At 41.0% G+C, this 14,727-nt stretch overlaps 1 protein-coding gene and 1 long non-coding RNA gene across 3 annotated transcripts in view; one reads left to right on the top strand and one right to left on the bottom strand.

Moving 5' to 3' along the window:
- Positions 1 to 10,244, bottom strand: part of LOC133629876 (uncharacterized) — a 29,456-nt gene extending 19,212 nt beyond the window's left edge. The window contains exon 1 of the long non-coding RNA XR_009821148.1: positions 10,077 to 10,244. This is a non-coding gene — a long non-coding RNA (uncharacterized LOC133629876). The remainder of the gene's footprint in view (positions 1 to 10,076) is intronic.
- cnksr2a (connector enhancer of kinase suppressor of Ras 2a) overlaps positions 1 to 14,727 on the top strand; it is a 78,019-nt gene that overhangs the window by 33,960 nt on the left and 29,332 nt on the right. For both annotated transcript variants that reach the window (XM_062020921.1, XM_062020920.1), the window contains exons 9-15: positions 58 to 204; positions 2,273 to 2,385; positions 2,469 to 2,620; positions 2,734 to 2,823; positions 5,467 to 5,681; positions 6,334 to 6,385; positions 11,378 to 11,553. In XM_062020921.1, coding sequence (XP_061876905.1) covers positions 58 to 204; positions 2,273 to 2,385; positions 2,469 to 2,620; positions 2,734 to 2,823; positions 5,467 to 5,681; positions 6,334 to 6,385; positions 11,378 to 11,553 — 945 coding nt within the window. The remainder of the gene's footprint in view (positions 1 to 57; positions 205 to 2,272; positions 2,386 to 2,468; positions 2,621 to 2,733; positions 2,824 to 5,466; positions 5,682 to 6,333; positions 6,386 to 11,377; positions 11,554 to 14,727) is intronic.

Genomic DNA, 14,727 nt, shown 5'->3' with positions numbered 1-14,727 from the left:
AATAGCTAAGACCCAACCTTCACAAAGCTTCTCTTCCCTGCGTCCCTTTTCCTCCAGGTGGGCTGGCAGCTGCGCAACCTGGTTGGCTCGCTGCGGGCCGACAAGGGCGTCGTGTCCCTGACCTTGAAAAAGCGCCCGCAGAGTACGCTCAGCTCGGCTCCGGCCCTGCTCAAGAACATGCGCTGGAAGCCCCTGGCTCTGCAGGTGGGAGGAGTGGGGGGGGGGACCGGCTCTACTGTACCTTTTATAGACTTTATTAAGAACTGGCCCACTTTATCCCTGGCGGGCTCGCATCACACGAGCTTCAGCTAAAGCGTCTAATTAGGTCAGAGGGCTGATTTTGTTTGCCAGACGAATTCCACCAGAGGGTACGACTATGCACACTGTCCACTATCATTCTCTGTGTTGTCGCAAATTAGCAAATGTAAATCCATAATTAACTATGATTAGACACGCAAACACAAAGCTGCTATTTCAGTCTCCAAGTCAAAGGTTTGTTTGTGTTCCATTACATGTACTTAATCGTTCTTTTGTCTTTGATTGCATGTGCCTATCTAGTCAAAAAAAATGTTTACGTGGTGTTTACAACATTCCTAAATTGGGGCCATTAACCTGCTCAGCACAATGTTTTTATTAGCAATAAATGTGATGGTGATGAGCCAACAAAGAGGAGTTATACTGCAAAGCCTGCATGGAATTGTAAAATTTGTCTTCATATATTAAATATTAGGAGTGTGACTCTTAGGGCACCGAACAATTCAATCCGATCTCCATTCCTGGGGTGACAATTTGATTCAACACAGGTCTCGATTCAAACAGATTCTCGCAACGCACTATTTGGTATCATAATTATAATGAAACTTTTTCAAAAGAGGTTACAGGTTAGAAACGCTACTTCTGTTTGCACGGAGATAGCCTAAAACATATTTTAATAATTGACTCTTATAAAACTTTTTTTTTTTCTCCAAAATTCCATGCATCCATTTTCTACCGCTTGTCCCTTTTGATTTTGGAAAAAAAAATCGTAATGAATAGGAATCGCCATTCAGATGTGAATAAATGTTTTGTGCACCCCAATTAAATATATAATAATTAATTGATCGATTACTCGATTACTAAAATAGTTTAAATAAAGATTTTCTGCTTGCCAGATTGTTCATAGTTTTTTTAGGGGTTTTTTGCACATTAACATGTGTGCATTAATATAACATTTTTGTAAAACTCTCCGCTGTTCGCTGCCATACATATCTCCACCGCGCTAATGTGTGATCTGCAGAAACTATGTCCGCATATTTAAATTTCCGGCCATTCTGTGCCGTCCGGATTTGGTCATTTTTTGTTAGTTACATAACATTTAACAATGATTTGAAGCAACAGAATATAAATCAAAGCTTTTTTCTAATCTTTGCAGCCCTGATGAGTCCAGTCATTTGTGCTGAACTGTTGAATAGGCAATAGTGTTCCACTCCAGTCCTGCAGGGTGCAACGTAGTGTATTACTAGGTGAACTACTGCCACACACAGCAAGAATCAGGCAGGTCTCTGCCCCACTTGGTCTCAGTACAAGCGGACAATTATGGTTAAAAGTAAGGAAGCAAGTTACTCCATTTGTACCTTTACCAGGATCTCTTAGGAAGAGATTTCCCGGATAGGAGGAAGAGGTAAGAGACTCTTACCTCTTCCTCCTATCCGGGAAATCGCCAAAAGCTGCTGCCTGACCAGGGCTCAGAAAATCTGTAGAGACTCCTCCCACCCCCACCAAGGACTGTTTTCACTGCTGGACTCTAGAAAGAGGTTCTGCAGCCTCCGTAGCAGAACCTCCAGGTTCTGTAACAGCCTCTTCCCTCAGGCCATAAGACTATTGAACGCATCATAATAATCCCCCTCAATTCCCCCCAAAAACGGATTAACTCGCTGGAATATAAAGACAATATAACATACATCCTTAAACGTGGATGCATATGCAAAAGTGCAATATATTTACTGTATCTGTACAGTAATCTATTTATATCTGCACCGTATTGCTCTTTTATCCTGCACTACAACGAGCTAATGCAATGACATTTAGTTCTTATCTGTACTGTAAAGTTCAAATTTGAATGACAATAAAAGGAAGTCTAAGTCCAAGTCTAAGTCTATCTGCACCAACATTTATTTTAAGTCCTATTCCTTGCTCTATCCGCCATCTTTCTACTTGTTTCCGTGGTTATAAAGTGTTTGCATTGCTGGGAGGTACTGTCATTTAAGTAGTGGCGGTATTTAACTTTTTGCAGCCAACCAGAAGCCCGGGCAGCAGCTCAGCCACGCCCTCAAACACCCCCACCAAGAGCTCCGCCCTCCAGGATCTTTACATCCCACCTCCACCCATGGAGCCTTACGCCCCCAGGTAAGGAAGCCCAACAAGGATTCGGGTCTTTTTCTTCAGTCTCTGCTTTTCTTTGACTTTCTGTGCGTTTGCTGTCGCCATAGAGACGAGACGGGCGCCTTGTCTGGTGACGAAGTGTCCCGCGGCCACAGCGGGGGCGTCGCCAAACGGTCCGATTCGCCCAACTCCTTCCTGGATCAAGAGTCTCAGCGGCAAGAAGACGAGGAGCCGGTTTACTGCACCACGCCTACATATGGTACCGAGTTTATTGTCCACTTGACAAAAACAATCACCAAGCTGTGAACAACTTCCGATCCATTCCCAAGCGAGGGAAGTGACCAGGCTCTCATTGTGGATGGCTGCTTACAGGCAGGCTCAGGCCTATCTCCATGCCTGTGGAGTGCAACTGGGGGGGCGACTACGAAGACCCCGCCAAGCTTAACAGAGAAACCCGCAGAGGTGAGTATAACTCAGTCAAAAAGTTGCCGCCTCGCCGCAATATGAGGAGGTTTCCGGAGCTCGATGCACCGCCATGCTGCACTCCCAATTTTCCCCGTGATTAGCATAAGCAGAGCGAAAGGAAGATAGTTGGTTCAGAAAATGAAAGACTGGCGGCCCGTATAGGGGAAATATTACGATCCATAGACTATTCTTCCTGACCTCCACCTGAATCCCTTCACGCAGTTGCCATAGCAACGCTGACAGCAGCTCTTGTCATCGTCTGCTTCCTTTGCCTGCCCGCTCGCTGCCTAGCAACCAGGCCAGGACAAGGAGGGATACTGGAAGTATCAATAAGGAGACCCGAGCATCCTCTCTGGTGGCATGGGTGAACAAAATATGCACAAATTAGGGAGTTGACAGGACACATTTATCGATAAGTCTTCATAGTATCAGGCCGTACTTATTGTTTTGGTGATTTGATTAGTTTTCATTTTGTTGAATCAAGAATAACCGCAGTAAATTTTGTGTGCATAATTTTAATTAACTTTAAAAAAGACTTCAATATTTTCACGCAAATGCAATTTTATCGTCAGAATGTCATACAGGAATTTTTTTAAAAATGTTTTACGTCGTTTGTGTTCTTCAGTTTTATTCTAAGTACCATGAAATTAGCTGGCGAGCACACCATTTGGAGTCTTCTCACTCATCTTTGCAATGACCTGATCACTAACCCTATAACGGCCTGCTACACCTTTCAAGTAATCATCCGCGGTTGGTGTAAAAGAGCAGGTGCGGTCAAAATAAATTGTGCGATTAATCTGTGTTCATGCCTAATTAATCGCCTGAGTTAACTTTGACAGCCCCAGTTTTTCAACTCTGCATGCTCTTCCTGACGCTACCCTCCCTTTTATCCGGGCTTAGGACATCTCCAACAGCGAGGTTGTTGGGGAACGAGTTGGGAATTGAACCCATGCCGTCTGCACAATAGGCAGCAGGCACCGACTGGGCACTCAGACAAAAGAGGCCTAGTGTTGCAGTAACACACCACATCCAGCAGATAGCATGGCTGTGAAAAAAGCCTGACATTTATGTAGGGATGTGTACCGTTCATATTTGAACTGAAACGGTATCAAGGCCTGGTACCTGGGAATCGATACCGGTATTGAACAGTACCAAAAATCGCTTTTGTGTGCGTTAATAAATAGTAAGTGTTTTTGATAACACAATCTCCTTTTTTATTGTAACATTTAAAATTGAGCTGATTAACTGCTGTCCAGTTGTTATATATTGTTTAATTATGACATTTGAGTCTTAATTGCAGGTATTACACTAAGCTGCAATTACAGTTGCAAGACCTAAACGTTAGATGGCAGTAATGTTTAGATTATGGTGTGTTCTGTTGCACCCTAAAAAGATTTAATACTGTAAGTGTTGTACTTATTACACACCAGCTGTTTGATTTTAACGTACATCTTAGTTGTAGTTTTCATCAACAAATTTGGAGGTGTTGAAATCACCATGTAAAGTTGCTAATATTAATCAGTAGCATGTCAACCGCAAAACCAATGTATGATAACATCAAGCTAGCGAATTTTGGTACAAGTAGAGCAGTGGTTCTTAACCTGGGTTCGATCGAACCCTAGGGGTTCGGTGAGTTGGGCTCAGGGGTTCGGCGGAGGTCAAGACACACCCGACTCATCGTGTAAATACAAACTTCTTCCTATCGGCGTATCAAGGATACGGCAACAGCAGAAGTCACACTGATTTGCAGGTGTGTAATTTGTTGTGAGTTTATGCACTGTGTTGGTTTTGTTGTTTGAACAAGGTGATGTTCATGCACGGTTCATTTTGTGCACCAGTAAAAAAAACCTGGTAACACTTTAGTATGGGGAACATATTCACCATTAATTAGTTGCTTATTAACATGCAAAATAGTATCATATTGGCTCTTAACTAGTCATTATTAAGTACTTATTAATGCCTTATTCGGCATTACCTTATTGTAAGCCTAACCCTCTAACCCTGGCACTAACCCTCTAACCCTAACCCTAACCCTAACCAAATAACTCTAAATTAAGTCTTTGTTACTTAGAATATGTTCCCCTAGTGTCCAAAAAACTCTAAATTAAGTCTTTGTTACTTAGAATATGTTCCCCATACTAAAGTGTTACCAAAAACATATAACTTTGTCTTGAATTTGAAAAAAAACCATTTTATTTTTCACTAAAGAAGGGTTCGGTGAACGCGCATATGAAACTGGTGGGGTTCGGTACCTCCAACAAGGTTAAGAACCACTGAAGTAGAGCTTTACTTTACTTACATTGGAGCGTTTTTTGAGTCAATGTCTTTGTTGGCATTGAAAATTGCAACAATACCTAGAGGTAGTTTGGCTGTGTCCGCTCTCAGTGCTGCTGGAGTGATTGCAAAGTCCCAAAATGCAACCTGATGTGTGCCATGCGCAACCTAAGTACTTAAACATGGAAGCGTTGGATTTTATGTGTATCAGTGCTCGATGCCAAAAAAAAGGACCGGATTCGATACTTATCCCTACATTTATGGTATTTTCCCCCCTACAAGCCTGAACTCAGTTTTTTTGTCAAAACAAAGTCTAAATGACAGACTCGATCCTGCTCTAACACGGTGGGTTGGTTGCTCTCACAGAAGCGACGCTGATGCGCTACGTGGGCCTGCCGGGGGCCGACGAGCGACTTGGCTCCGACGACTACGCCTCCCACACGGCCCGCCCGGGCAAGCGGTCCAACGACACTGCCAAGCGCGCCAAAAGGCGTAGCCACCACAGCCAAAGCCCCTCCCACTACATCCTCCAGGCAAACAAGAGAGAGTCGCCACCGAGAGACCCCGCCTCCATTTATCACGTAAGCCGCCTCTTTTTTCCTCACCAGACTGTCAGTTTTAAAACAACCAGGTCAACCACATGGCTTAAGCTCCGCCCTTCACGCTGTTGCAGAGCGGGACTTTCGCGAATGCTGACGCGTCATGTCCGTCTGCAGACAGACGGCTAGGCCGACGCTGATCTTTTACATCTTGACAGCATCTCTTGGAGAACTGTTTACGTGCGCGTTTTGGTGCATACGCGGCGGCTGCTGCTGCGATGGCAGATGGCGCGTCAGTGGGCGTGGGCGGGCCCTTGTCGTGCGTCTTTGGCGAGTGGCGGGCCGTGAATAGCTGAGCGCCAGGCGCCAATATTTGCCACGCTGTGACGTCGTCGCTGTTCATGTTCTCCCACGGGGACCTGTCGCGAGGTCACCTTTTAATATCAACGGCCATGTTTTACTTGATAAACTGCTCACACTTCCTTCATCGGCGCGACGCCCTCTTGCGCCCCTCCTTTATCGCTGATCTATGTTTAGAAGATCTGCAAATTAGTTTCCCTCCCGTGTGTCCTTTGCCTGCTCTCCTTGCTCCTCAACCATTCATCATCTTTACTACCCAAGATTCTGTGCAGCCAAAAAGGTCACCAAGATCATTAACATCCTGACTCTTCTTCTTCTCTGCTTCCTTTGGCAGACGTACCAACAGGCCTCGTCGCTACAGACAAAGACTCGCAAGAAGAATAAAGGTGAGCAAAGCGCTTTGAGGATGCGTTTACGTTTGGTTGGTTTAAAAGGAGAGAGAAAAGAGAAAGGTATCTAAGGGGATCTGATCACTCGCTCCTGCTCCATCTTTTTAGTCCTTGTCAACAAGCTGCGTTACGATGCATAACGCCACCTAGGGCTGGGCGATATGGACGAAAAAGTATATCTCGATATATTTTTACTTAAACACGATATTCGATATTCACTCGATATAATTTCCGGTGAAAGTATACATATACAGATATTCATTTTTGAGCGAGATTCACTGAAATTGAAGTGAATGACAACTGTACTGTAAAAAGTCAGTGGCACTTTTATTAAGCCAGTTAGTCAAGATGGGTATTAACAGCACAGAAAAGAAACTGTTTAAGTGGCACAAAATTACATAACATAAATAAAATAGAAAAATATTATTTGTACGTAAAATAAATAACATAGCTGTGCAAATAATACATTTTTGGCAGCATTTCTTGAGAACAGTTTGAGTTTGGGCTTACATGGTAAACTACTCAAATGAATGTTTTATCCAGACGCATACATTTGTCCAAATGTGGCAAAGTAGACGCATTGGGGGTTTCCTGGATGTCGTCTACTACATCGCTAAAAAAAAAATCTAAAGAAGAGAATCCCTCTGCTAACTTCCACTAGTTTTTTAAATATATAAATCGCTCTTCTCTCCTACAACTCTGACGTCGTCATTTGGGATGTCTGTTGTGATTTCCCTTCCTGGTTCGATGACCCACCCTATCTTGCCTCTGATTAGCCTAATCTCAACCAATCGTGACTCATCATAGTAAACAACCAACCAATCATGGATGTTCTTATACGTGCAAGCAGTCTTGGAAGGAGGAAGGGGAGGGGTTTAATAGCCCATGAGAGGGAGTGAGGGACAACAAGGAACACAACAAATAAGCGGCGTTTGGTCATTTTAACGTGAAATAAATTCTATCGATATTACGATACTTTCTTAATTCATATCTTGTTTTAAAATATATCGATATATCTTACAAAATCGATATATCGTAACAACAAGCATCACGGACTGTCCAATTTGTATATATATATAATATTATGGTTTAGGTATATTTCGAACATGCATAAAGTTACGATATGATACATCATAATTTCCAGTTTCTCTTTACAACATGTCCGAAAAGAAGTAGAAAGAAGCAGAGCTTATTCAATCCTACCCCTTTTCCATTTCATAGCGATTATTAACGCATTTAATTTACTTCCTGTTCTCAATTTGTACACAATTTAACTCAGTAAATAATAATGAAGGTCTCAAAAACAGTTAAATAAGTTATTATTCACAAAATGAGACGAATAAGATTATCTCATTTTCAATAAAGATCAAAATGTTTATCAGAATTCTTCTTCCTTGTACTTTGTAAACACTCAGTTTGAACACCTTTTAAAAGTGGATCATAATAGAATTGGACTTCTTTGCTTGATGTATTAGTGATGTGCAATACCACTAATGTTCTTTCCGATCCAATACCAAGTGAAATTCAGGCTGGTATTGGCGATATCAATCTGATACTTTAGGCAAATTTATCTAGAATGTCGGCTAAAATTTAAAAAGTTGAGTATTTTCCAATAATACCACATCTATCTAAAAAAAAAACGGGGAAAATGTAAGAAAAAAAACAGCAAAAAATATCAGAATGTATTGAGAAAAAGCTGAATATTTTAAACAAATAATAATAATATACTTAGTCACCTTTAATACAAAGTTTTGTCTTTAAATATATATATATATATATATATATATATATATATATATATATATATATATATATATATATATATATATATATATATATATATATATATATATATATATATATATATATATGTGTGTGTTTAAAAAAAGTAATTTTTTTTAATAAAAAATATAAAAATTGCCCCCCCTTACTTGGCTTTTCAGTATGCGGCCCTCTGTGGTAAACGTTTATAGACACCTGATCTAAAATATTAGAAGCTCTCAAGATAAAATAAAATATACCTAAAATATATACAAAGTTTAGTTAGTTGGTTAATGAAAAAAATAAAATAATCACTTTTTAATATTTTTTTTAAATTACAACAACCATAATAAACACTGTCAAATGTGTAACTGAACATTATTATTGTCTTACTGGCAGAATTTTTGACACAGGGACAAATGCAGAGGACAAATTTCACCACATCTAGTGTGTGTGTGACAATCATTGGTACTTTAATCTTAATCTTTAATCTTATGCAGTTACATAATCCTATTATTCATTTTATTGTATTCTTACATGAGGAAAAAAAATAGCACAAAAATTGGTATGTAATGAGAAAAAGCTCATATGTTCTAACTAATAATTAATAATAATATACTTAGTGACCAATGATTAGCATTTAATGAAACAATATCAATATGGCCATATTGAAAAGTCTAAATATTCGGCCCTTAGAGGAAAAAGTTTGTAGCAGGGAACCAATCTTTTCAATTCCATTTTTCTCTAAGGTTATATTTATCCTCCTTTGCTTGTTGTACATTCTTGGGTAGCAGGTTCCAGTTTACTTTGTGCATCATTTTAGCTGTTTGAGAATTTCAATATTTCTCAAACAGTGTTCTCAGAATCCAACAGTACCTACGATTCTAACCAACCTCTTTTGTAACACATTGAGTGAATCAAGTGTGCTTTCGTAGTCCTTTTCCCATATTTCTACACAATAACTCATATGGTATAACTATAGTGAGCAGTAGAGAATATGGAGTGTTTTTTTTTGGCCAATACATATTTTGCTTTGTTTATTATTGATGTATTTCTTGCCACCTTACGTTGTATGTTTTATATGAATTTTTCAGTTCATTGTATCATCTATTATTACACTCAAAATTGTGGTTTCTTTTGCTCTGTTAATACTTACGTTGTCTATTATGTTTGAAGTTTCTCTTCTACTCTGTGTAACAAATGACAATGGCCCTTAAAGTATATTTCATGAGCTCTTGGTGAAATCTAAGCTGGTAAATATAGCAGAATATGAAAATATCGTATGTATTTAACACAGCAGATTGCACTATGGTTTACAATATTTTGAGTTACATCACATAAAAAGTCAAAGTCCTTACTTTGTGAATGTTTTTTTTTTTTAAATTTTATACCTGTGGTGGATTAAGTCAGGGGTGTCCAAAGTGGCTCATTAAAGTAGTAAATAAGCATTATCTAGCTTAGGTACAGCACTCTCATTATAAATTTGGATGAAAATAGTCAATGGAGGAAATGTAGTACAGTAACAAAGAGTGTGCATTATTTCACATTGTGGCCTATTTCAATTAACCTACCAAAGGCGTGGGGACGGCGTGGCGAAGTTGGTAGAGTGGCTGTGCCAGCAATCGGAGGGTTGCTGGTTACTGGTTACTGGGGTTCAATTCCCACCTTCTACCATCCTAGTCATGTCTGTTGTGTCCTTGGGCAAGACACTTCACCCTTGCTCCTAAAGGGTGCTGGTAGCGCCTTGCATGGCAGCTCCCTCCATCAGTGTGTGAATGTGTGTGTGAATGGGTGAATGTGGAAATACTGTCAAAGTGCTTTGAGTACCTTGAAGGTAGAAAAGCGCTATACAAGTATAACCCATTTATCATTTATTTATCAAGCATATTGTCATTACAAAGCAATGTACACCACGTGTTATACTCACCAACACTCATTCCCTTTTTCTTTCATTCGGTTCATCAATTGCTAATGAATTTAATAGTGATTCCTTTTAAGGAAATTGTGTTTTTTTTCTCCAACTCGGTTTGAAAAAAAGAGCAAATATGTCAATGAAGTCGTTCGAGCTTCGAGAACAATGCGGTTCTTTTTTGTTCATTTTTTGTGCATTTCCGCCACCAATTTGTGCCATCCAATCAAAGAACACGATACTGCTGTCACCGTCTTTCTGAGCTAAAATTTGATTGGTTAGCTCAGTTAGGTAAACAAAACAACTCCGGAAGTAGCGGCAGCTGAGGCAATTAGGCAACAATTGTTTACTCTTTAGAGATTTGCTCCTTCTATTAGTGTTTAGACGAATGGGGAAAAAACATTGACCCCGCAGAATATCTCAATCCAAGCCATAAATTTGGGTGAAAAAGTGAACAATGACGTCAGCAACATGGCTAATTGTAGGGCCTCACACCTGTGAGTATTAGTGTGCCTTCACTTATTTTATCCATTTGTCTCACTTAGGCTACTGTACATCCGTTTATTTTCCTCTTTGTGTGCGACGATAAACATGTTTTTTTGGTCCCGCCGGCCTTTGGTTTGTGTCACCATCTGCTGTGATGAAAAAAACAAAACTCTGAAAGCTTTATCTCCATCTGCATATTTCAGCAGAGATCTGTGTTTGTGTACTTACAACAAAAATGCGACTGAAAGAGCTTTCCAATAATCGTGGAATGAGGTGCATATATCCCTCCTTTTTAGTAGGTAATGAAACAGTCACTTTTCACTTCCAGGTGGAGCCAATCTTTCTGCTAAACAACATAAATAAAATCAGATGAACAACCTACAAGCCACTGCATTACGTACGCCCACACATACAGCATCATAAGCAGCTCTCAGTATTATGCAGCGCATTTCTACATCCCTGCAATAATAATCATATTAAGTACTTGAAATGGACTATTATTGTGTTTATAAAGGCTTCTGTTCCTCTCAATGGCCAATGAGAGAACATTGCACTGTGTAAACTAATTGCAATCTTGCTGTTTGTGCCCGTATTGAGCTATACTGTGTTCCTCTAAAATAAATAGACTATTGGATCTCGGTCGGCTGCAGGCTCTAACGAGGAGCCCGCTGTGAAAAATGAGTCCGCAGTCTTACAGGCTGCAGAATTTTTTATTTTTTTTACCCCTCCTATTTTAAACACATCTTAGCTTACTGCAGTGCAGAGTCTGATCTGCTGCCAGGTTCTATATTTTATTTTAGTGCTAATGTAAGTTTTTTTTGTTGTTGTTTCAGGACGAAGTTTGGCCGCCCTGAGTCGCAGGCGTGTTTCCTGCAAGGCGCTGGGCCGAGGTGACTGCGAGGGCTGGCTGTGGCGGAAGAGAGACGCCAAGGGTTACTTTTCTCATAAATGGAAGAAGTACTGGTTTGTTCTGAAGGACAACTGCCTCTACTGGTACATCAACGAGGAGGTATATTATTTTGTATTATTAGAACCACTCGGCTTACTAGAGATCGACCGATATGTTTTTTTCAGGGTCGATACCGATTATTAGTAATCAAGGAGGCCAATAACAGATATTGGGAGCCAATATTCATTTGCAGTAAAAGTTAGCTAAACAAGACTGTTGTACGTCAGCTGGACAAGACTTCAAATGTTTTTAACTTTTTTTTAAAGAAATGTCAGACCAGTAGAGACATTGTTTTATGCGGCACTAATGTTGTAATTAATTTAGCACCGAAAAACATCAGGGGATTCCAGAAACAACTTTATTACGTGTGTCGAAGAGAAACATCGACATTTGCCTTTCAAAATAAAACATATGGGATTTCTCTACATCACAATAATTGCCATTTACTTAATTTTATGCAATTTTATAGCAGTTCATGGATTTAAAACATTGTAGGGTTTCCTTGTGAGAAACATGTAAATAAAAATAATTCAGGGCTCCGTCACGTAGATTATAAGTAAGACATTTTTCAAGCTAGTTGACATAATTTCTTCCAGGATGTTACAGAAAGTATGAGAATTTGTAAGCTGCTGCCTGCTCTTCATTATACATGTATAATAATTAGGGCTGTGAATATTTGGGCACCACATGATTTGATTCGATTAAATTCTTGGGGGTAAGGACTTGATTCAAAATCGATTCTGGATTCTTTTTTAGTAACATTGGGTGCCAGTTCTATGATTCCACCATAAAATAGAAAAATAACTCTGATAAATTTCTGTATTACTTAAAAAAAAAAAAGGTTTTGTTTCATAAAATTATACCCAAACATTTAATAAATAATACAAATTGGGCAACAAGAGTAGTGTCCAACACTTCTCTTTTCTAAAGTAAGTCTGTACAGCAGATATGATCAGCTACATCCACAATATGATTTGGCTGGCTGGACAGGACCCCCCAAAAAATTAATTACAATTAAGAATTGCGATTCGTTCGAAAATAAGTCAAAACAATAAGTCTCTGTGACAGTCGCAAGCTGTCGGGTGGGTTCCAAGGACCATCAAGGAATGACATCTTAGTGAGCAGGTGTAGACTTCTTTATTTTTGCAAATAAAACAAAGTCTGTTGCGGATTGCTTTCCAGCCTTGCCGTTCGTCTGCTCGCCTCGCTCACCCGTTCCAGCTTTTCAGCGTCACGGTGTCGTCGTCTTCCTTGCGCTGTCTTCCTCTTTCGCTCTGCATCCGCCTCTCTCTGGCTCCTTCTCTCATCTCCGTCTCTCTCCCTGACGTTCACGTCTGTCACCCTCTTATACGGTGCGAGAGGATAATTACATCCTCTACAGCTGCGCGCTCCACGCACCTTATCGTGATTGCGGCGTCTCTCCCGGCGCGCCCCGCCTCGCTGCTGGCTCGCCATCCCCGCCTCCTCGCCGCCATCTTGGAGTCGGCCCCGGCGGGGCACACCTCGCTGTTGGTCTGCCGGCCCCGCCTCCCCACAGTCTCCTATTTGTCAAGATATTTACACAAAGTTTGGATTTTTGGCAGAGATTTATTTTCTGTTGTCTTCATGTCCAGCTACCGCTGTCGTGTTGTTATTTGATTGAATCACGGAACATGAAACTCATGAGCCCACGCTCCGAGTGTGGCGGACTGAGCCTTGTTGAGTGACTCCATTGCTGCAATAGAGAAAACAGACAAAACAGAACCAGGAAGATGCCAGGAAAGAAGGACAAAAACTGGATTTTCCGGCAAAACAATGGAAGTTTTGACAGGCACTGGGTAAGCAGAGGAGATGTATACAGGCGACCAGCACTGCAGGAGGGAGAGGAAGTGGGGGCGTGGCCGCTTCAGCGCCGCAGTGTAAGCAGACCGGAGAAGAATTCTCACAGGAACTCATATAAATGCCCTGTCAGATATCAAAACATATAGGTAGGTAGGTAGGTAGGTAGGTCTTTATTGTCATTGCACAAGTACAACGAAACTTTGTTTTCAGCACAAACCCGTTCAAGATTAGACAAACAGTGTACAGGGTTACAGAACAGGAACGCGGATGGGTCGCCACAAGGCGCCCCGTAAAAGATGGGAAAAAGGTAAACGTTGGGGGAGGATGAGTAAAAAAATACAATCTACAAAAAAATCTCCATAGCAAAGCACATATACATATTACAACATACATCTCGAGAGTTGCAACAGAGGGGAGGGAGTGGGGGCTACGGTAGCAGGCTGCAGCTCTTCGGGCGCTACCCAGCCGTCCATCACCCCTAAGGGATTTGCGTCAAGGGCGTTGTATGGCGGGTGGGGTATGTGTGTGTATATTTTTTGTGGATGCATGTGTGTGTGTGTAAGCCTGCCGCGTGTCTCTGTTCTGCTGCCTTGGTGTTGTGCAGCCGATAGTCAGTCCAAAGTCAACAACAACAGGTGTGTGTCCACGAGAGACAAGAAGGGAGTTTGTTGTGTCTTCGCCGCACTGTCCTTCGGGAGGGTCTCGAAGCCAGGGAAACGATCCAAGTTAGAATGTTTTGTATGCGAGTGAAAATAAAATTTGCTTTTCACTCTAAATTGTCTATGACTTGTCCTCAAATCCTGCGGGGCAGACAGTCCGATATTATCCAAATCACATGAGTGTCCACAGTTCTTCACACATCCTCCAATCATTTGTGGCAGCTTTGGGGTACTTTGAAGACTGCCAGCATCTTCCAATTTGTCGAAAAACCAGAGCAACGCTTACTCCAATCAGCAGATGTCCTGTTGTCATAATTCCGAATAGGTGGATATCTTCTCGACTGAAAGGGTTGCCAGGCACGCGGCACTCCTTCTTCTCCCAAGAGTCCGTCGTGTGTCCAGCAACAACCGCTCCGTCACGACAAGCAGGTTCCCCCAAACCCAAGAGGGAAATCCAATTTCGTTGAGGCCAGTTAATTAGTTCCAATTTTTAGATTTGGAGAGCAGTGCAATAAGAGGCAACAAGAAAGTTAAGACGAGACAAGACAAAGAAGCAAGCAGAAGAGATAAGGGAGAGGAAAGGGGAGCGTCCGCCCTTGTACATTTTTTGACAGGCATAGTCATTTTATTAATTAAAAAAAATATTTTTTTTAAATGGACTCCAGCAAAAAGGTAATTTTCTCACGCAAGGCAAACTGGCTGATGCTTGAGCAGTGGTTACCACCATCTACTTCACTAATATTTGTTAGTAAAT

Source organism: Entelurus aequoreus, linkage group LG15 (genome assembly GCF_033978785.1).
Source record: "Entelurus aequoreus isolate RoL-2023_Sb linkage group LG15, RoL_Eaeq_v1.1, whole genome shotgun sequence".
In the NCBI taxonomy this organism is placed as follows: domain Eukaryota; kingdom Metazoa; phylum Chordata; class Actinopteri; order Syngnathiformes; family Syngnathidae; genus Entelurus; species Entelurus aequoreus.
Note: the sequence above shows the minus strand (reverse complement) of the source record. Positions and strands in the feature narration are given on the sequence as shown.